This window comes from Periplaneta americana, chromosome 8 (genome assembly GCF_040183065.1).
Source record: "Periplaneta americana isolate PAMFEO1 chromosome 8, P.americana_PAMFEO1_priV1, whole genome shotgun sequence".
Classification (NCBI taxonomy): domain Eukaryota; kingdom Metazoa; phylum Arthropoda; class Insecta; order Blattodea; family Blattidae; genus Periplaneta; species Periplaneta americana.
The window spans coordinates 88,962,216-88,986,848 of NC_091124.1; the positions used below are offsets into that span (position 1 = coordinate 88,962,216).

General features: G+C 34.6%; 1 protein-coding gene across 8 annotated transcripts in view; it reads right to left on the minus strand.

Moving 5' to 3' along the window:
* The window catches only part of msn (serine/threonine-protein kinase msn), a 288,177-nt gene that overhangs the window by 148,312 nt on the left and 115,232 nt on the right, over window positions 1-24,633 (minus strand). For all 8 annotated transcript variants that reach the window (XM_069833247.1, XM_069833249.1, XM_069833248.1 and 5 more), the window contains exons 4-10: window positions 24,320-24,445; window positions 20,883-20,931; window positions 20,192-20,344; window positions 19,412-19,693; window positions 9,775-9,933; window positions 9,335-9,462; window positions 2,983-3,103 (exon numbers count right to left, since the gene is read on the minus strand). In XM_069833247.1, coding sequence (XP_069689348.1) covers window positions 2,983-3,103; window positions 9,335-9,462; window positions 9,775-9,933; window positions 19,412-19,693; window positions 20,192-20,344; window positions 20,883-20,931; window positions 24,320-24,445 — 1,018 coding nt within the window. The remainder of the gene's footprint in view (window positions 1-2,982; window positions 3,104-9,334; window positions 9,463-9,774; window positions 9,934-19,411; window positions 19,694-20,191; window positions 20,345-20,882; window positions 20,932-24,319; window positions 24,446-24,633) is intronic.

The window sequence follows — 24,633 nt, forward strand, 5'->3', positions numbered from 1 at the left end:
ACGTGAAAGTGATCACCATAAATTACATTCCTAAGTGATATATGTTAAAGCAGGACGAATAGAAGGAATACTGTACGCACTCCTATGTTCTCTCATTGTCGGTGGCGGACCTGAGAACTAGTGGCGCTTCGATCGCTAAAGTCCATCGTTTGTCTGAGGTCAGACACCTCGAAAATACAATTTCTCGCGCGTTTAATGGTGAAAGTTGTTAGGGGTTGTTAGTATGCATTGTTGTTTGGGTTTGTGTAGAAGTCTTCAATTTGTTGTGCTTTGAATTAACCAGTGACAAAAGAATATTGTGTGGTGGTTTACAAAATAATTGCAAAAATGCCGTACTGTTTTGCTCCGGGTTGTAGATCGGGATACGGTAGAAATAGTGACAAAAGACATTATTACGTAACAAGGCAGTTAAGAAGTCTGTAGAAACTTGTGTAAAAGAAAAAATTGTTCTTTGTGAAGAAATGCATGGTCAAGGCTGGGAAAGTGCTGTGCCCGAGTTGGTGAATACCACTCCTGCCGTGTTGATTGACAGATTTTTAGTGTATCATGTGGCAGGTTATGTCGTAAATCATTCCTCTAAGTTTATTGTGTGTACCCTCTGTGTCCATTCCCTTCGACAGAAAAGTAATGTGTCTAAACATTGTGCAGCTCTCACCCAAATCAAGGACTACGGATCCGGTAGGAATGTCAGTTTTTTAACCCATCCCTCCCAAGCTGTGTACGACGTACTTCTTCAAACAGAAATGAAAATTAAAGAAAAGATTAGCTCAGCGAGTGTAATGTGGGGTGATACCTTCTATGACTGTCTTGACACTATTGACGCTCTTATGATCCAGTCTTCGGGAGCAGGTTGTTGCAGAGAACACATCATAGATATTATTCCTAAATTGGTTTACCACTACTTAAAGTGCCGATTCTTCTAAAGGACAAAGGAAATCCGAAGAGAATTGCAAGCTCGTAAATCTGCCAAGTCATCCCGCAAACTCTCGAAGGTGGCAGGCAACGAATCATTCATATGGTGAGTAATTTAATTAATTTATAAGCACGTAAAATATCTTTCAACTCTGGTTTTATTTAACATTTTGTAGAGTTTTCTGTCCCTGAATTCGCAACTTGTTAAATACTGAACTTATTGCTTTCATAGCGTCACAGATCCCATTGTATTTTCTGTTACGAACGTTCATAATAGTATTAACTGAGAGAAGGCTATTAGTTATGAATAAGGGACTATGCAGGTATTCCTAAAGTTACGAATAGACAGGTTAAATGGTAGAAATTTGCTTTTAAAAAGGACTACGTTTAGTGTAACAAGAACTGTGAACTTCCTCCAAGTCATGATCCTAGCGATAGAAGCGCCGCGTTGCGGCGGACCCGTGTAAACTCGCTAAGTGCATACACTATTCCTTCTATTCGTCCTGGTTAAAGTAATCAAGATGTAGAATATTCTTTCCCCAACTATATGTAACAGGTATTCAAAATCTTGTGTCAGTAACCTGGTATAGGTTTTAAACCTTCTGAATCGGTACAAGTCTCATAATTTTTAATCCACTACAAATTTTCCTTCCTTGTAGCAATCACCAAATTCATATTTTTTCCTCCATTTTTTAACTTGTGGACACACAGTAAGCACTAGCCAAGAGCACCTCCTCATATAAAATTCTGAGCAAAAGAGTTGTATAACACAATATTTATATGAGGATGAACAAAGTTACATAACAATCTGTTTCAAACACATTATTAAATTGCCAGTTCCAATAAATAGTTACTGAAACATGTTACATACCAACGATTATGTAACTCCTGTCTGGACGTAGCCTAATAGTTTAGCGCATTTATTTTGTATTTTATCTTATTATACAGATGACAGTTCTCGAATTTGAGCTTAAATATGAGAGAGAGTCAAAAAGTAACTTTAATAATTGTTTTATTAATTGATAGGTACAATAACGGCAATGAAACTCCAGGTTCCTTAAAAGCCATAAGTAAGTATATGTACAATAAGACTTCATCACTTTTCAACACAGTCCCCACTACATTCAATGCAATGTTCTTGTTATACAGATATTTTATATATACTACTACGATCTACTATGTGGGTTTGATATTTTATTTATATATTAAAGTTACTTTTTGACTCAGCATCGTAGTTTAATACTGAGTTTTCGAGTGATGTTCATATTTAGGCAATAAATCATTTTTTATTTGGTCCATTCTATTAGACTTCATAATAATGAAGTGGCCCAATGTCTCAGATGAGATTGCAGATGTGTCTATAAGACGTTCTTTAAGATACGGGTTTCTGCAGTCAAATTAGGATATGAAGTAGCGAATAAAAGGCAGATGTAGAATAAGTCAACAGGCTGCAGTGTATCCAGAACCCAGGAGTAATAGACCTTCAGGAGAAAGTCAATATAATATTCCCAACCATCTTAATCATATAAGATATGAGATTTTAGACTTTCACGTGATTAAGTTCAGAATCAGACTTTGTGGTATTCCAATGTCCCAACATCTTGAAACTGCATACAGTCTTATATGACACTGAAGATGAAATCTGTATGCAATTCCAAAACATTGGAGATATCATGTCCCAGCACAAGGTGGATACCCAGAACACCCGAGTCTTTTCTGTAACACTGCCTCACTTCTATTATTACATATACAATTTCTGTAAGAAAATGAATTATTGTAGATGTTAATTTCATGAAGTCACAGCCTCAGTTTGTGCACCTATTGGTACAGCTTTATAGGAAAGATCACAATTTCGAATTATTGGTAATATATTTATATATAAAATTAGCTAATGGACACGGGAATTCAATTTTTGTATCTTTTCTTTTCTAATATTTTATTAGTTCGAGATGAATTAAGTTCCCTAATAGTCGGATTGACTTGTAATTTAGAATAATTTGCACTTCAGATTCATAAAGCACAAAACGAAAACCAGTCATTCATGTTTTTATGATCATAATCATAACTCACCAATGAGTCTTTGTGGTATAGGAGGTCTGGCTGGCGGTCCAGGTTCAGGTATTTCTTCTCTTTCACCTTTCCTGTTGTGTTTTGATTCTTTTGATTCATTTTGTGTCAATGTTCTACCCTCCTGAAAGTATTAAAAGAGGTTCAGTTTGTTACATCAGCATTATTGTTAATTCAAGAGGCACATAAACAGTTACTACATTTCCATGAAGTATTCCAATTGATTTGAATACACTTACTATACTGAAACTCTCATGAAAACGGGGAGTTTCTAAGTCAATATACCTAAGAAGTGGGATCATATCATATTTAATACGGATTGAGTTGCATGAAAACAGATACCATATTCAAAATTATTTCAATATGCTAAACACATGAACAATTGTCATCTGTTTTTCCAGGAGTGAGCACAATATTGTATGTAGAAAAGTCGTGTTATTATAACAATTTTGTGTTTTCCTGAAAGCCATTATTACCATTCTACATGAAAAACCAGGATATTAAGATTTAATGTGCCTCATTTATAAAACGCAATGTTGTTTAGTGCCAAGGACAGGATAATCAACATTACTATTTTCGAAACATCAGTTTCCATAAATTCAAATCATTTTCAATAAGTATCGAAAATTGCATAAAAACAGGGATGGGGGGGGGGGGGAGATTGTATTCAGATTTGAATACTCCATGAAAACATAGTAATTATTTGTGTTGAGTTTAAAACAATACAACTACTCCTGACACACAAAGTTAATGTATGAGCTATAGTATAATATTATGACTACTACTCAGTATATCGTCGTCGTCATAGTCATCGTCATCGTCATCGTCATCATCATCATCATCTATATAGGTTGGACCTTCTAGGTCCATTCTGCTCACTCAGGAAAGAAAGTCATCTTGCCATGACCTCCTGGTCGATTTGATTGATCCATTCTTAACATATGGTCTTTCCAATTATTTTTACTTTCTATTATTATATCACTTGAGGGAGGGAGGGAGGGAGGGAGGGAGAGGGGAGTGGGGGTGGGTGGGTGGGTGCGTGTGTGTGTGTGTGTGTGTGTGTGTGTGTGTGTGTGTGTGTGTGTGTGTGTGTGCATCAAATGCTCAAGATTTAACAATGAAATTATCTTCATTATTGCTTCCCTAGTATTTGGACATAAGATCCACAAAAAAGAGTTTCGCAATTTGCTAGGATATCATTTAAGCTACAAATTTGTAATTCTCATTAGATTTTGAGGTTACTGATTTAATTTATTCTATTATATCCAGCTATAATATCATCGAAAGTTCATTTCGGCACTCTCTATTCTTTTTTGTGTCCTATTCAGTAACAAAAGCATTGAAATATAGGTGTGGGAAGAATTTACTCCGATTTTTCATGGAAAATGCCACCTGTTAGCTAAAAAAAAAAAAATAATATGATCAAGGAGACAGTGCAGCAAACTTATTTTGGCTGACCACCTGAGTTTTAAGTCACTTTATTTAATTAATTATGGTTTATTTAACAATGCTTGCAACTGCAGAGGTTATATCAGCGTCACCGGTGTGCCAGAATTTTGTCCCGCAGGAGATCTTTTACATGCCAGTAAAGCTTGAGTTTGTGAAATTATTAAATAACATGAGGCGACAATATCACTATTTTCTTAGCAGGATATAAATTTGAGTTTTGCTTCACTATATGCCATACCATTGAGAGTTTAGCCCAACACAATATGCGTAGAGTCAAAGTTTAAGTAACAGCAAGTAATAAGAATAGTAAGCTCCTGAAAGTACAAAGTGATTTGAAATAACAGATTATAACAGTGATAATACCTGAGCAATGGCATAATTTATTATGAAAACCACGTAAAGGATACTAATAAACATATGTTGGATGCAGACAGATTTATCGAATTATTATACAACTGCATTGCCACTAATAGGGAACTGATTTTTGGTAGCATTGATAAATGCGAAAACATTTCAAATGTCATTTTAGTGGTACTCTACCTTTTAGAAACTTATGTATCATAAAATAAGCAAAATAAAGCAGCAAAGTTTGTTGGTGTTGCGCGAAATTTTTATTTATTTATTTAACCTGATAGAGATAAGGCCATCAGGCCTTCTCTTCTCCTCTACCAGGGGATTACAACTGCAATATTAAGAATACAATTACAATTATAATTACAATTAATATTAAATTATGTCGGTTACCATGAAATAAGACCTATTTATCACAAAAATTACGAAATATACCACAAAAATCGTATTCAGTGCAGTTTTAGTCTTTGTTTCTATTTTTTTGCTCCCACTTTAGACCCAAGGTTTAAAACTTCCATTCATAAATACTTTGTATGTGACAGGCAGCTATGATAGTTAATTTTTCTCTGCTTGGTAGTGTTCATCTTGCTTGGCTTTCTCTGTCTTTGATATTCTAATTCTACAATTTGCATATAGTGTAATATGTAACTAGTCAGTGATGTAAGCAATGGAGGAGGAAAGGAACTGGCCTCCCATCCCTTTATCCCCTGGCTTAGTTGCCTCACGAGTGATGCCCCATTGGTATCACTTATGAGGTTCAAACCTGTCTTCGGACAGTTGATTAAACAACCACCTGCATACACCAAAATACAGTAGCGTGCAAATTAATCCGAACAACGTAATTACTTATGCAAAAACACTCAAACGGGATAAAAAAAGGATCTAAGACATACCTCAGTAATCTATGTGGTCTCCCTTGTTCCTAATAACAGCTCTGAGATGATTTGGCATGGATTCCACTAATTTCCCACAAATATTCTTCATTTCTTCATCGCGAAACCATACACCAATGAGGGCAGAAATCATCTTCTCCTTTGTAGAACAATCCATTTTTTGCATTCTTCTTTTGCAAATTGACCACAAGTTCTCAATGAGGTTGATGTCGGATGAGTTGCCTGGCCAGGGGAGTACCTGAATATTCTTCTTGTTGAAGAATTCTGTAGTTTTTCGAGACTTATGGCATGGTGCCAGGTCTTGCTGGAACACACCTCTGCCATCCGGAAATGATTTTTGCAGCTGGGGTACGATTCTGGTTTCCAATAAGTGAATATATTTGTCAGAATTCATCATTCTCTTGATAGGTATTAATGCTCCAGGCCCTTCATGTGTAAAACAACCCCAAAACATTACTTTAGGGGGGTATTTGGGTGCTTGTTGGAGATGAGCTGCTGTTACTTTTTCGGATCCTTTCCATACGTAAGAAACACAGTGGCCGTGGACCTCGAAATGAGACTCATAGGGAAAAAAAGTACATTCTTCCAGTCATTCACTGCCCAGTGTTGATGTAATTTTGCCCACATTAAGCGTTTTTTGCTCATAACAGGGGTTAGCAGTTGCTTCTTAATAGGCTTACGAGCCCTTCGTCCAGCTTCCAAAAGCCTATGCCACAATGTTGTGACGTGAATATTCGCCCCAGTGGTAGCCATTAACTCGCAGGTTAAGTCGACAGCAGTTAGTCTAGGATTTAATTTACTTTTCCTGACAAACGATCATCTGCAGGTGAAGTCTTCCTTTTCCGGCCACAGTTTCCTTTTTTATGGGGTGTGATGGGTCCAGTCTCCCTGTATCGTTTTATGATCGAATTAACAGTAGCCAAACCGATGTGACATTCTGCAGCAATTTGCCTTTGTCATAGAAGAATGCTCTGCTAATGTTATAATTTTAGACCGTTTTCGTGGAGTTGTATCCATTTGTGAAGATGACAGAATGTACACAGGATTGCAGTATTAAGTTTTCAACACAACTGAAATGCTTATAAGTACAAAACGACAGGCAAAATGTCACATATTATAAAAAAAAAAATAATAACGACAGACCTTCAACAATGGAATTACACGTACTACTGATGTCAATTAAAGCGGTATGAGCAGCTGTGAGGCCAACAATGACAGAAAATGTAAAAATATGTCGTGTTCGGATTAATTTGAACGCAACTGTACCTACTATCACACAACTCTTCATGCAGATCTGTTTTTGTTGGTCCAATGTCTAGGCACTTAACAATGAAGTCATTTGCCATTTAAAACTATGCTAGGTATATGTTTGGAGATGTGTTTAAATGTTCAGAACGTTGTATTTTGTTTGTTGTGTGTGTAAAATTTTTAGCTAATCATCATCATAAATAAATAAAATTTGATAATGAAAAATATGCGTTAAAATGGCTACATATTTCACAAAATACATACCAAAATAGAAACATTTATAGCAGCAAAATCAAGAGTTTTATTTAAAAAATAAAAAAAGGTCTCCTAGTCATTAAGGATGTCAGTCTTACAAGACATTCTGTTGCAACTCTTGATTCTGACATGGGTATGCCACTGGATTTAAATTAAGGTATGAAAAAATGAACTAAAACTATGTAATACGAATGAAAAATGATTTATTATACCACTTAATAATACTATTATGTCTGATTTTAACAGTTTTTGTCATCATAATAAATCTCCTTCGCAAATTTATATCTATAGAGCTTAATTCATGAGAAGAGTATAGTAGGAGGAAGAAGAATGAAGTGTATAAGATTTGCTGACGATATGGCATTGTTAGCAGAAGACGAGATGATACTAAGGGATATGCTGCTGATGCTAAATGACAGTTGTGAGCGGTATGGAATGAAAATAAATGCCAACAAGACGAAGACCATGGTCATAGGAAGAAAAAATAAAGAAGGTAAACTTGCGAATTCTAAATGAGGCAGTAGAACAAGTGGAAAGCTTAAAATACTTGGAGTGTACTATAAGCAGTAATATGAGCTGCTGCCAAGAAGTCAAAAGGAGAATAGCAATGGAAAAGGAAGCTTTCAATAAAAAAGGAGCATCTTGTGCGGACCTCTGGAGAAAGAACTAAGGAAGAGACTATAGTCCCATCGCTCTAATTTCCGGCAGTCAATTGCGTTGCTGGTCGGGTACATTTAAACATGTGCGTCTTGTGATTCGCTGATTCATTCCTTAAGGCTCGATAAATACATAATATAATCGCGCGCCATTTTAGCTCTTTCATTGGCGTTCGCAGAAAGCACACGAAGACGTTATTTGCCACTCAATTATCTGCTGAATTACATTGCGTTTGATTTATTATCATAGGAGTTACGACATGATAATGTTTAACGGTGTGGCAAATAGATTCCTCGTATGGTAGCTCGGCAAAGTAAGAACAAAAATGGCGAACAATACTACCTACCTAGACTTTATAGAGCCTTCACTTTCTAAGACGTAAGCAAAGAGGCGGAGTCACGCCGGAAATAACAGCGTCGGGACTATAGTGAAGTGCTTTATGTGGAGTGTAGCATTGTATCAGGCAGAAATATGGACATTACAATGAAATGAAGAGAAGCGACTAGAAGCATTTGAAATGTGGATATGGAGAAGGATGGAGCATGTGAAGTGGACAGATAAAATAAGAAACGAAGCTGTGTTGGAAAGAGAGGGTGAAGAAAAAATTGTGCTAAAACTGATCAGAGAGAGGAAAAGAAATTGGCTGGGTCACTGATTGAAAAGAAACTGACTTCTGAATGATGCACTGGAAGGAATGGTGAACGGGATAAGAGTTCGGGGCAGAAGAAGATATAGCATGATAGACATTAAGATGAATGGATCATATACGGAGACAAGGAGGAAGGCAGAAAATAGGAAAGACTGGAGAATGCTGGGTTCGCAGTGAAAGACCTGACCTTGGGCAGAACACTATGAATGAATGAATGAATGAATGCATGCATGAATGAATGCTTAATTGCATACAATGTGAGACACTTAAAATTACCACCTTAAATATCCCCCACACTATTACTGACATTGACGAGCTGTTTTCTTTAGAATTCAGGGCACTTAAGAGCTCACAAATCTAGACAATAGAGAATGAATATTTTCGGCATAAAGTTTTATTTTTCTAATGAAACTATAGTCTTAAATGTAGCAAAAATTAAATTACATTAAATTAGAATACTAAAGGCGTTTACCACATGTTCTCAATGCAAACAGTTGAAATAATCATATGATACAATAAAAACGATAACTTCACTTCAAGATATAGACAAATACTCAAAATAAATGGTACTAGGGAAAATAACAACAGAAACAAGAATAAGCAAGGCTTGAACGATGATGTTACGAGAGTAATGCGAATTGACCAATAAACAATGGATGACAACACACAAAATAAAAATTGAAATCAAATAGGATTAAGCAAATGAATAGAGATGGCAGGCCTGGGAAAAAGTGGAGAGGGTTCCATTCTGTTGAGAATAAGTTGATGAGCTAATTAAGGGAAAAATGAAAAGGATAAGGAGAGAAGGGCAATAATACAAAAAATGCTGTCTTCTTTCATTGATCTGAAGTACCTGAATTTGTTGGAAATTTCTCCTGAGTGTATCGCCACCAGGTGCCTGAACAATAGATGAAGGTTCCCCTGCAATTGCTGGTTCCTCTTCTTCATTCTCTGATCCACTATATCGGTAATCTTCACGTTCTATTTTGAAAACAAGCATAAATAAAAGAAAGGTACGAAGGTTATTACATAGCTTTACACTTTATTTTTGCTTAGCTTTCAACATCTGACAAACTTCTAAATTGCATTGCCATCCATATTTATCTAACAACAATTACAAGAACATCTCTCAAAATCTGTGACACTGTAATAACTCTATTAGGCTATGTATTATTTAGATTGTAAATCATATTCTGTAAAAGTAACCAGTCAAAATTACTCAACAGTCATACAATACAAATAAGTTTCAAAGTTTTATAATAATAATAGTGACATTTATTTCTTCCAAGTTACCCTTCTCCTGTTTCCGCTTCTTGCAACGATCAATGTGATCTTTGAGCTGTATCCGAACTTGACGTTCAGTGGGCTGATCTCTAATGAATGGGTGTTTAAGTAGTTGTTCTGTATATGGCCGCTGATGGTAATCCTTCACAAGCACTGTTTCAATGAAACCTAACAACAGAAAAAAAAAAAAAGAAGGTATACAGTTTTCCATAAACATATACCATATACAATTTGATTAACACCAGGATAACATGAAAAGATGATACATGACACATATTTCCAAATTACACATAATGGACAACAGGTGAAACCAACCCCAAAAATCAACAATACGCTTGCTGATGTGACAACCTTACCTAATAACCTTAATGAAAATCTACGAGTAAATACTATAAATCTATTATAACTGTGAATCTAAAGTTTTTCTGGAAATATGGAATAAGTGTCAAATAATCTAATGAAGTTATTGTATTAAAAGTCCATGTATTTAATTCATGTACATACTTCTCAAACGAACTGAATGTGCAGACCTTGTGTGTGAACAGAAACCCATCTATTAGTTTTTGAGAAACAGTAGTACATGGAGACAGAATCAGGAATGCTCAAATCTTGTAATGCTTGACCATGTTAAAAGAGACCGAAACACAATCATCATCTTGCTCGTAAAATAATCTCGACAATGAGTAGTACAGATTAGTATATTTATTGTTTATGAATGTGGTTCCAAACAACAATAAGAAAGAATAAAAGTGACCATGACGCCATTGGGTCACAGATGGCAGGCATGCTTCTGACTGTGCAGCATTGCCTTGTAACACTTGTGCTACTGCAATTCTACATGCAGAATTCATATCTATTCTTACTAAAATTTTTTTCAGTTACATTTTTAAATCACATGTTCTTATATTTTAAATGAGTGCAAAGGTGCCGCTGTACAGCCTTAGAAAAAAGTTTTGTCGCACAGAGACTTTATAAGTTCCAGAAAGGAGGCAGTGCACATGATCAGAGGACAAGCAACCTGGTTCACAAGAAAACGATCTGAGACTTATGACGGGGGACCCAAAAATAACCGGAATGTTTTTTTTTTTTTTTCGAACTCTATATTCACAGCACTTTAGTCCCCTTTAAAGTATTGTCCATGTGCATTAATGCACTTGTCCCAACGCTTTTACCACTGCTGAAAACAGTGCTGGAACTCTTGAGGCAGGATACTGTTCAAAACAGTTAATGTGTTTTCTTTGACATCATCCACATCACTGAATCGCTTTCCTTTCAGACATTTCTTCATCTGTAGAAACAAAAGAAAGTCTGACAGAGCCAGATCGAGTGAGTAGGGTGGATGAGGCACAAGCACCATGCTGTTGTTTGTCAAAAACTGTAGGACCGTCAGAGCTGTGTGGGCTGGAGCATTGTCGTGGTGAAGCAACCAGTTCCCATTTCTCTACATTTCAGGCCGTTTTCATCACACTCTCTCTCGTAATATTCGTAACACATCCAATAGAAATGTTGGTTCACTGTTTGTCCTGGAGGAACGAACTCTTTGTGGACAATGCCATTCACATAAAAAAAAAACAAATCAACATTGTTTTCACAATGGATCGCACTTGGCGTGCTTTCTTGGGTCGTGGTGTATTTGGAGTTTTCCACTGCCTCGATGCTTGCTTTGATTCTGGATCACACCCATAACACCAAGACTCATCCCCAGTCACAATTCTTTTAAGAAAATTTGGATCGTTCTGCACTTCACTCTTCAAGTCACGGCAAACTCTCACACGGTTTTCTCTTTGGTCATCATTGAGCAAGTGAGGAACAAATTTTGCTGACACCCGTCTCATGTGCAAATCTTCGGTTAAAATTCGCTGGAACATGCTCCATGACAGGTTCGTTTGCTCAGAAACTTCATCAATGGTCTTTTGACGATCTTCATCAATTGCATGTTTGATTTTGGCAATGTTTTCGTCATTTCTTCCTGTAGAAGGATGCCCAGAGTGTGGCATGTCTTCAGTTGACATGTTGCCAGATTTGAAATGGGAAAACAACTTGTAGACCTGTGATTTCTCCAAATCATCATCATTAATGGCTTGCCGAAGCATCCCTAACAGAAAACAAAATTTCATACACACTCTTTGTTCCTTGTGGTCAGCCATCTCACTAATCGCCAAACGGTTGAAACAGGAATGCAAACAACACAGCACCACAAACAAAGCACTTAACTCAGACTGATGCCAGCTCACTAACAGTCGTGGGAGACCCCAAACTAACACCACCTAACAGCACAACTCGTAACTACAAAACATGCGCGTGCAACAGTTCGGTTCCGGTTACTTTTGGGTCCACCCTCATATAAAGTATCTGTGTGACAAAACTATTTTCTAAGACTGTACACTGTGTATGGCTATAACATAAAAGATGAATCTGGGGAGTGTACAAGTAAGGACATTTTTCATAGGTTTCCAAATCAATGTAAAGATTTCTACCTTTTTGCAATGCTACAGTTCGCAATGAGGGAGAAGAGAGACAGCAAAAGTTGTAATGCTTTTTAATACTCTGATGTCCACGACTAAGATAAACCATTTGAAATTTAATGGTCACTGACCGGCAGAAATCTAATGAAATATCTGTAAATCACCAAAGAAATATAGAATATGGGTTGGATTCTGTAAAATAAAAAACTTTCGTCCTAGTGAAGGAGATTATATATGTTCCTTACGCTTTGTAAAGTGAGTCACTACAAATAAACTCAAATATTGAAAAGCAAATTAATGCAAAATGAAAATTTTCAAAGACTATCATTAAAGCTGCGAACAGTTATCATCAGAGCAGGTGTTTTTAACAGACCTAGCCCCTTAACACCAGCCATTAGTAATCCTCTTTTGGAAAGTAAATGACTAAGAACGGAAAGGTATGAAAGAAAAATTGTAAAGCAATTATTAATTTTTAATTATTACTAAATGATTCTAGCACTTGTGAAGATAACAGCAGCAATAAAACAGTTGACTGTGTATCCAGTAAAAATTATTTCAATTGTGACCATAAAGAAAAAAATAATAATATAGAAATATAGTGCGAGCTAGGCAGTGAAACTGCACAAAAATTTCTTCAATCAGAACCAGAGATTAACAAGGAAATGTTTGAGGAATTACTTAAAGCAAGATGCTTTAAATAACATCTTTCATCAATAAGAACTCTGATGATAGTGTTATAGGTAACAATGAAGAGTCGCTAGAAAAAAAAATAAATAATGATCCCAAAGCAAAGTACTTTATTGTTGCTTGTTCAAGTTTACTCTTTACAAGTTAGAATATTGTTAATATATTATGTTGAACAATATGTGATTGTAGTAGTATTTATAGCAGTCACAAAAATGTCAGGAAAAACCAAAAGGCAATGTAATAAGTAATAACAAGTGGATTATTAACAGTTTGAACAGTTTAAGTTCTCCTATAAATTGGTAAATTTGGCGACAATTCAAGGTCTATATATACAACAAAATTATTCACATTCATTGAGAAATGACGATAAACCAATATGGAAAGCAAGAGCATCACTCTCACAGGTTTTCATCAAAGCATTTAATTTATTCATGTATGGATTTAAATTCGGAATGAACAATTGATTTTGTACTAATGCAAAGGGGCATGATGACAACTGATTTGGAAGGCTGCCTGTGAGAATTTAATGAACTGATTATCAAAGCAAGAAAAATATAATATCAATGTTTTCCATTCTCACATTCACAAAAGTACGAGGTGTGGATATAAAGTAATCGGACTGATGTTACTTTGAGCTTTCTATAGATTTGACAACCAGGGGCGGCTTTAGAGGTAGTGCCGTTGTGCCATGGCACTACCAGAATACAGAAGGAAAAGAAGAATTCATATTTTCCGCTGAAAACCTGAGAGAAACAAGTTACGCTTACACAAACTCTACCGTCAATATGATCTTCACAGCGAAACACTTTGTAACCAGTGTTTGGAGGATGGATCTGTGCCAGGCACTACATCCCATAAGAAATATAATGGGATGCGCGCGCAATCTTCATGTTCACTCGTCCTTTTCAGCATCTAAAAGCATGATCTGAAATGTGCCAGGCACAAATTGCCACTGGCTTTTGCAATGCTTGTAAAACTGTATACATCCCCATTTACTATGCCAATCCCTTACTACCTCGCACTCTGTCTGCCCTTCGCTTTGTCGGAACAAGTTTCTTAGCGAAGACTGCAACAATAAGATAATAAAATCTCTCCCGGTTTCTTGAAAACTTGGCTTGAGAAAGTTTTCACTTTATTATTTCTACCAACAGTACCAAGTGTAGTGTGAACGTGTTAAGTCGTGAGGTTGTCATCGTAATAGTGTTCGTGTTATCGTGTTGTGTACTGTTAAAAAATGAATTCGGTTGGCGCTTTATTGAAATCTCAGTTTTCAACATTAACATATGAAAACAAACTTCGTGTTAAAGAATTAGGCAGACCAACACCGCACTTAAATATTCATCAAAAGCAGCAAAGTGCTAAAGTTAACAGATCTCGCAAATTCAACCCAGATATTTATTTAAAAAACAACTGGTTGTGTGGATGTGATGTGAAAAATGCGTTCTTCTTTTTCCCGTGTGTTCTGTTTGGAAGTGAACTTAGCTGGTCAAAAGTGGGTGTGACAGATTTAGTACACTTATGGGGTAAACTAAAAATACATCATAAGTCAAAAGTTAATATAAATAACGTCTTCAGTTTGCCTATGCTGGGTAAAGCGAACACTGAAAATCAGTTAAATTCACACTACAGACTCGCGATTGCAAAACACAATGAGCAAGTTGATAAAAACAGATATGTTAAATTTAATAATAAATAGTATACGATTTTGTGGGGCACTAGATTTAGCACTATGAGGGCACGATGAATCTGAGGAGTTTTGTTTGCAAAATAGACAACTTCAACAAAAAAAAAAAATGATGGATTTATTTTCAAGTCAGAAGAATAGGCGAATGGGTTTTATCTATCGCGCATATTAACCTGGTCAACAAAAGTGCTCAAGTGCTCCAGTTGTATATATTTGGTGAGTGATTATTATTATTATTATTATTATTATTATTATTATTATTATTATTAGAGACGAGAATTTTATGCACTATAAAATCCCAAAATATGCATGCATTCATGCACTATCAAACTATGAAATATGCATGATCAAGCGAAAAATACATTAAAATATGCACTTTCATTTTTGTTTCAAAATGTCTTATTTCACTTCACTTTTTTTGCACAGTTAAAAACCTAATAACATTTTTAAATTGGTTTCTGTGAGGTTCTTGCACTTGTCTCTATATTGCAAGAAGTCACGGGTTTAAACTTGAATGAACATATTTGTGACAGTGTCAGGTCAAATTCTTCATTCAAGTTTTCGCCACAAATAACCTTCTCCACTGAACAAAAGAATCCGCAGTCCGGGTTAGCATTTATGACCCTGTCCAATTTGTTTTTCGCCGCTACATCCACTTTCCCATGGGCATAACTGAGGGATCTATGAAATTCTTTGAAGATTATTTCTTTTGTTGCATTCTTGCTATATGTGAAACAGATGCGACATGCTGGTCGACTTGAAATTTTTTAGTACATTTCATCTGAAATTATAATAGACCTTACGGTTACCTAGATACGATTTAAAAACGGACATCGTAATTTAATAATTATTTTGAACAAGTTTTGTAATTTTTTTACAAAGAACAATTGTCGTATAAAATATTCGGAAACAGAACAGCATTGCTTTACTCTTTACTCCAACAGTCGCAAAATACAACATCTTCATCTGACCTAATAAAATCTTTTCCTTTACAGTAATCCACTGTGCAAAGAATACACTTTTGGAATCTTTAAATTGGAAACATATTAGAACCACAATAACACGCGCAAACAGAATAAACAAGCACATTAACAACTTACGACATTCACACACTGCAAACACAGTTTAATGGTGATTCCAATTTTAGAAGAATCTAAATTGCTACTAGTACTAGAAAATGAAGAGAATTTACAACCTCCCTGAAAGAGGATGCTTTTGACCTAAATTATTTGTCGGCAATTTCCTTGAACCCTCTATATTTCCTCTCTACTTACTATTCTCAAAATATCCAACGTAATACATTTATGACACGCAGTGTATAGAGGGTCGTCGGTAGAGTGTTGTAAAAGTGGACTTCCGTCCAGGGAAAGGTCCTCTAACACCTTATTGAGAAAATCTTAACATTTTATTTAATTTTTCTGTTATTTAGTTTTTCTTTTTTTTTTTTTTCTTCAATCCTGATTTCTGAAGCTAAAATATGGGACATAAAATCGAGAAACTAAGGTGTCCACACAAAACCATTAAAACATGCATTTAAACTGAATTTAATGTATATTATATGCATTATTAAGCTAAAAACTACCTAAATATGCATTATGCATGTTTTTATCCCTAAAAAGTCGAAAACATGCAAATATGCACGGGAACAGTACACATATTTGGAACCGGCAAGTAATGAAATGGATAAGTACTAAGTATGAGCTATGTCCTATGTTCCTATAAAAACATGCATTTGCATGGAATTCTCGTCTCTAATTATTATTATTATTATTATTATTATTATTATTATTATTATTATTATTATTATTATTGCTTATGGTAGGAAAAAGAGTTACCCTCCCCCTTAGGGTATCCTGGATATACCACTGATTTTGGCACTATGCATTAAATATGTATGAGCCGCCACTGTTGACAACAATGGGGAGGGTGAGACTTTGACCTGTACTCTACCATCCATTTACTGTTCAAGTTTCAAGCATGTGCGACCTTCAGTTCGGCAGTAGTCCTGGTTAGAAGCAGACTGTGTACCTATAATGTGTCGGAATCATGTTAATGTTGGAATGGAAAAACGAGTGAACATCAAATTTGTTGTAAAACACGACAATATGTCTAGGGAAGTTTATGTATTGACTAGGCTCGGAAGTTGAAGACCTAAAAGTTAATATTGCTATGCAGTAGATAGTTCAAGCTAAGAAAACATTCCCTCTATCTCAGGTAGAATCCTCGTTATCACTAGGTATTTTGTTATGCCTGGTGAACATTGACTCCAAAATCTATTCACAATTTTTCGACAATAAACATAAACAAAAAGAAGATTACACAGGTAACAAAATCTGTGGCGCAATTTACACAAGAAACAATTCTTTTCATTTGAAATACCATGTGTTGCGCAAAGACTCTCTAAATTCCAAAGAAGTGTAAACCAGACTAATTAATAATTAGCTGTGTGTTAGAATATGTAAGGTAAGCGTCTGGTTTACATTTCTTTGGAATTCAAAGAGTCTTTGCTCAACACATGGTATTTCAAATGAAAAGAATTGTTTCTTGTGTAAATCATGCCACAGATTTTGTTACCTTTGGGGAAGGTACTGTAATCTTTTTTTTGTTTATGTTTATTGTCGAAAAATTGTGGATAGATTTTGGAGTCAATGTTCACTAGGCGTAACAAAGTACCTAGTGATAACGAGGATTCTGCCTGAGATAGAGGGAATGTTTTCTTAGCTTGAACTATATTATGTTGCAATACTAACTTTTAGGTCTTCAACTTCCGAGCTCTAAATGACTGTCTATCGCATACACTAGATTTCGAGTGGTTCCAAGAAATTTAAAGAGGAAAGGGAAAAGGTCACAGACAATCCATGCTTCAGCAGCACTTGCACATCAAAAACTGAGATCAACATCAAAAAAGAAAGGATACACATGGTCAACAATGCATACTTTTCCATGAATCATCTCTTTAGATCAAGACCAATTCATATAAAAAAAATAGAATGGCATTAGCAGCAGTAGGATGTCAGTCCTACATGCTTGCCTCCTTTATTTCTAAGGAAATACACCTAATACTCATTTCTGTTAGAGGCTAAGAGAACCCCAGAGACATAGTGCAGTCAAAAAGATTAGATCAATGGAGAAAATCCATGACATCATCGAGAATCTTACCTGTGATGTTTTTGCTTGTAGTGTAATGCCTTAACTGCAATGCTACTGTGCACCCCAATTAATTATTACAGACAGAATTATTTCCACTTTCATGCGATTTTATTATAAGTTACTCCTCTGGTCTCATGACTGCACTTTGCACTGGTTCTGAAGATTCTTACTTTTTATTTTAAGAACTGCCAGCCACTACTTGCAAACTTATCCACCTGTCTGTTTCTTAAAGTAATTGCTAACTGTAAACATCCACGTTATGTGGGAGCAAATTTTCACAGAAGAAAGGTCTTACAATATTTCAAATGAAAAGGAATATGCTTAGCCTTATTTAAACCACTAATAGGTACATTATATTCAAACATTCATATAACTTTTAAATGTCGATTTTCATGTGCTTGTCTGTAAAACTTTTCAGATGTGCAACTCATGAGCACCAATTAGGAGACCTTTTTTTTTTTTTACAAAGTAGCGTATTTCATCAATTAAAATGTGTCAAAAATCATTATTTAATATTAGATATCAATATAGTGACTGTTAAGGAAATATAAATCTAATGGTGGGTTGCAAGAATGCTTATATTCCTTCGTTATCTGTTAACGGACCAATAAGTTCGAAAGACACGTTGCAAGAAACATCTTTAGTGTTATTGGTCCATTAAAGGACTGACTAACTTAGAGATCTGATTTCCCTCCTATAATAATATTTATTTCTCTGTTAGACAGCCATCTTACGTACATTTTGTGTATTGACGAGTAGTTTATATATTTTGATTCATCATAATGTTTCCTGTATGAGATTCAGGCATGCGATATTTTGTATATAGGCCTATATACACGATATTAAAATAATATTGCATATGAATGGCTAAAAAGTGATACCTCGTATCTGTAAATTTACAGATAAATGAAAAAACTGTTTTGGAAATTAGTTTCTCAAAATAGACAAACTTACACGTATGTATGTTTCTGCTTTGCAAGATCTTCTATTCGAGAACAAAATATTAGTACACTGTCCAATTTTGTGAACATAATAATAATGTAGTTAATCTAAATAGTAATAATACACTTAAACTAAATTACAAATTTTGTAGATACGAGGTATCTCTTCTTAGCCATTGATATACGGTAATTTGATTGCTTATTTATTCAATAATTCTTTGAATGGCGAAGTTATTATTTATTTCTTTATTACAGACTCTAGTTCATCATCTGACGACGAGGTTATGTGCTCTGTAGGCTGTCTTTTTATTTTCTATAAAATTAATGCACTCGTGCACTATTTCTAATAACAAATAGGTATATTTATCTTTCTCACTGAAACTTCTGTTCCTGATTTCTTTGTGATTCTTATTAGTCTAAATTTATTGCAAATTTTGACAACAATAAAAGTAATTTTTCACATCAGTCAAGCAGCTGAAGTTCACTCTTTATTCATTCACGTACTATTGCATCACTTGTGAAATCCAAAGATGCTTGGTTAATGATCCAATAACTAGTGACCCGTTAAATTCCTCTTCTGTGACCCGACGATCCACTAACTTTAAAGGTCTACTAGCTAATGGAAGAATACATTATTTAAGGGTCTGTTTTCTTGCAACCCAGCATTAGTATTCTAATAACTAATACCTTATGATGATGATAAATTATGAGCTACTCACCATGAAACTTTTTGGCCCATTTCTTTGATTTCAGTCTGGGTGGAGGATTCCTGGGAATTAAAAAGAGGGCACGCATAGGATGGAGGTCACATAGAGGAGGCTGGGATTCTGCCATCTCTAGAGCTGTGATGCCCAGAGACCACAAGTCACTTCGGTTGTCATATGTTGCATCTGGGTTTTCATCACATGCTATTACTTCTGGAGCCATCCAGTATGGTGTTCCAATGAATGTATTTCGCCGTCCAATTGTGCGATCCAATTGTGCACTTACACCGAAGTCAACTGTTAACAGAAATTATGTGCATGTTAATGCCAGACAGTGAAATAGAAGAAATACTAATGGTAACTACTTGCTCGAGTGGAATATAGCAGAAATTTTGATACCAAAAACAGCTATGAAGACCTTAGATGAACTATGGATAAAACTAATGCAATCAGGTCTAACAACACACTTCTATTTTGCTTTTGCATAAGCCAATCCATCACTAATAAATTCCAATATAAGAATTACACTTTAACAATGTTTATGTCTTATACTCATACATTGCTTTGGTAATTCATTTAACTGGATGAAAGACTTGTCTTTGTTTAGGTACAGGTACTACTTAATAATATTTTTAACTAACTGCCATTTTATTTCTAGTGTTTTTATAATGAGTGATCTTTTATTGCCTAAAAAATACAAATTATACCAAAAACGGTAAAAACTACTTACTGTTTGTACATAGCCAGACGTAAAAGCATCAAATATTTGAATTCAAACTAGTTCAAGATACTCACCTAGTTTGACCTCAGCATTGTCAGTCAGCAGGACATTCTGTCCCTTGATGTCTCGGTGGATCACCTTATTGGAGTGCAAATAACTGAGACCTCGCAATATTTCTCGGCAGATATAAGCTATCCATTCTTCCTTTAGACTTTGTCCCTTTGTTGCTGTAAAATAGGTACAGAAATTGGTGAAGAATATAGAGCTGTCATTATGAATTCTGAAAATACAATTTAATATGTGTATTAAATACTGAATGTATCTTAACAACTCTGCCAATTTTCAATAAATATTATGTTAATACCATAAACCATTCAAGACAAAGTAACAGAAGTATCACGAAATAAGTATAAACTTCTCATATAATTCTATGTTTTATGTCCCTGTAAGGAACAGGAAAAGTTTACTCAATACATTACATGAAACTTATCACACACGTTAGATTCCAAAATTATTTCTTTCTGTATCACTGGTACACTGCAGAGTTTTACAGAACTGCGTAGTGAAAAATGCATCTATCCTATATTTTTAAAGCAACAAACTTTAATAAGCATATTAAATTAATTTAAAATCTTGAGATAATGTTCAGAAAATATAATTTTAACAAATAGTGAAACAAATTTAAGGGCAAGATAAAGGTTTCAAAATGTAATCTCATGCAATATAATACAAAATTATTTAAATAAATAAAAGCGAAGGACTTACATTTTACTAGATCTGTGACTGAACCGGCTCCACAATACTCCATAACAAGCTGAAAAATAATGTCAATAAATATTACATCAAAATAACTGAAGTGAAACCATAAATATGATTTAATAAAGTGTCTTTACCTTGTTTGATCTTGGATCCTCCACATATGACTACAAACTCAACTGAACGAAGTGGGCATTTAAAAGTAATAAATATCCTTATATGGTTTCCTTTGAAATTTAAGTAATTATTGGGGTTCTGTGTTATGATGATGACATGTAATCAGAATTATATAGGCCAAAATTATAGGCCATATCTCGTTCACTTCAAAACTCAGCTCTTAAATCCACAATTCCCAGTGCTCAGGTTTATGAATTCTATTTTACTGTGTCGTGGCTTCATAAATTAAATTATTTATATGGTCAACATAGCAAACACTATGGCTATACAAATTCAACATAGCCAGGTATTAAAATTATTCAATACTATTATGTAATGTGAAAATGATTACCGGTACACACATTCTTTTCAGTTTTATGAGTGCTGCAGTATGAATTCGCGAACTACTTTAAGGTTCACACTCCCTAACCAATATAATCAACCAGCTAATGAGCGAGCTTTAATTAGCAACTATTTTCATTTCAATAATAAACATTTTGCACATTTTGTTCATTTTCATTCTCCGAAAATAATACAATGTTCCATAACAGAACCATTATATTCTTAAAATATAAAAACCGCTCATTTCGAGATTTATACACACAATTCAGTTACTGATATAACATCAAAGTTACAAAGTTGTCATTGTTACTGAATACTCAAAATAGGCAAATTTTCACACAGCTATTTTAAATGAAGTTGGTATCCACATTCAGAATTTCCCTATTCGTTAGATATTGCCTCACAATAAAGACTCATGCTAAAAGACTGTCTCTTAAGGTTTACTGCAGGGTCCTCATCATGGGGTAACACTGGGAGTCCAGAGACCAGTCATCAGAAATTTACTAATTATCACGTTATGAATGTCTTTGCCTTTGTAAATATTTTCTTGCTTTTGTCCGTCAGTCACTGAATCAGTCAGTCTGCAATCTGTTTTTCCTTTTGAATTGTAAATGGAGAGTTGCCACATACTGCAATCATGACCTTCACTATATCTGACAACGCAGCAACCAACTAGACTATGTGGGTGTACATCTGTCAGACATATTCTTTAAGTGTAGACAGAATAAATTTGGCCAATTAGCTCAACATCTTACGACATTTGACTAGAAACAAGAAAGATTATAACTGCAATTCTCGTGTATCTAAGGTAACGTTTCATTACAGGAAGGTGGAAATGTGGTATGAAAGTATCACATTTGTCACTTTGTGAAATCAATTTTTTCATGTCAGTTGCACAGAAAATATATCTTCTTTACTGCAGCCACCTTGTAACAGGATTTCAACATTTTCATCGCATTAAATGAAAGAAAATTGTGAAAGTTTCTACAATCCAAATTTGTATTATACCTGAGATTATCCAAACTTCCAACTCGACATCTTTCAACAAGTTGTGTTTATTGTAACATGTGTGGTAAAAACAAAACTGTTATAAAGAAGAATCACACTATCATTCAGAAAATAACATTTCCTCTTGATGGCTTCTTGAAACTTTTTTGTAGTACTATATTATACCTATCTACCTCCGATTGAGGGTCTGGTTAATATGTACATCTATTATTAAAAATTATTGTTAAAATATTTATTTTTATTTTATTTTATTTAATAATCACATAAAACAATAATTAATTCTATACTGTTTCCATCAGATGTCACTGTCTGGAACACATTCTTCTATACTGTCTATCCATAAACCACAAAAGAAGTAAATTGAAATCATCAGTACTAATTGCAGAAGACACAGCCCTGCAGTATATATTGACTACACCCCAACTCTTGCTACTAGCAACAGGCATCTATAATGAACACTGATCAAAATACGCCTCATTTCTCGTGAAAAACAACAACTGAATAGACCACAGTGGACTTTATGTTGTCAGCAAACAGTTGGATACATTAAGAAGATTGATCTTGATCAGATGTCACCATAATGAATTCAATTTGATAAACAATACCTCAGAGCTTAGATTGATAATCAAAAAAGGTGATAATAAGATTATGCTCAGCTTCCAGTTTGCTGGCTTCTTCCTATTTGTAAGTTGTCGATTGTAAAAGGTTTTTTTTTTTTGTAAGCACAAGTGTTGTGTTCGTGATATATGTATGAGGTCACAGAGTTTCATTTCATTTCCATATATTCTACAGTAAAGTTACTCACTAAAAGTCAACATTGAACACGTCAACTATTATAATTACGGTAACACAGCATACATAAAACTAGATATGAGTTTAATGTCTTAAGACCACATGTTGGTAACCACGCATTGGCTAAGATGCCGAAGCGTAAGTGTCGTTTTACAGATGCGTATAAAAAATTGTCAACAATGACTTAAGACAAGTATCCATGTTACTCTATTACATATTTGCATAATTATTATACTCTAAATATTGTAAACGGTGTAGTAATTATACTTCACATAAATAAAACTGAACCTTATTGCTCACAGACATTACATAAACAAAAATAATAATGAATGTTTAGATAAAATTTGATTCATGTCAACTTTAATAAGTGTCTTGTTTTTTTTTTTATTTTGGAAATCTGATCACCCTATCATATGACCATAAACATGCTTTTATACTAATTTGTTGGTCAAATATGACAATCCTAAAATATGATAAAACATACACTTATATGACCAATAAAAACCGTGTCTAGCAGTGTGTTTAATTTAACTTAGGTTTGTAAAAAGACACCAGGCTAGAATATGAAATATCGTAGAAACCCGAGCCCCTAGTCATAAGTAACACACAAGAGAGTTCCTGAAAATGGAAGCCATCTTCCTTCCAGGAGAGGGAATGCCTTCAAATTAATTCTTTTGTTACAGAAAGTATATCCTCGCACTTCAACAAGTGATCAGTTTTCCATAAGCGTCTCATATTGTCACAGCATTTCCTGTGATGGATGGGATTCAAATCTCATGACACAGGGCATTAGAACACACTAACGAATGTCAACTACAACCGAGCTTAGAATACAATCTTCATTTTGGTTTGTACAGTGCATAACCTTTTCATCTCAGCAACAATATAATATAGTACAGTACAAACTAAATCACAATACACAGAATTAAATTCTCGTAAGCTAGATGAAGTTATCTTGGCACTCTTTCTCTAAGGAAGATTGCTCAATATCACTCGAAAAATGTATGTATTTATGCTGATTTCAGTGGAGTATATAAAATATTTATTTTTATCTGATGCAAACTAAAGAGAGCCTATATACACACTTTATCCTAGTTAAAATCAAAGTAGGCTAGTAAATGCATAGGTGAAATATCATATTCTCTTACCCAAAGTTGATCATCCTTCCCTGGCGGGCTTTTCTTAATGAATGCTCCATAATATGTTGCTATGTTTCTGTGATTCGAATACTTCTTTAGTACATTTATCTCCAATTTAATTTCTTCTTCCTCATCCTGTAACGAAAGAAGGTAGTTATATATTAGAAAGCCAAAGAATTAAACTTATCTTTACTAATAAAAATTGTTGTTGACATCAATGATGATGAAAATATTCACAAAAGTGTACATACTAAAATAATTTCAGAGCATTTAGAATAAAATGTGAAGACCCTTAATTTACTGTTATTCTCCTTGATTCTATG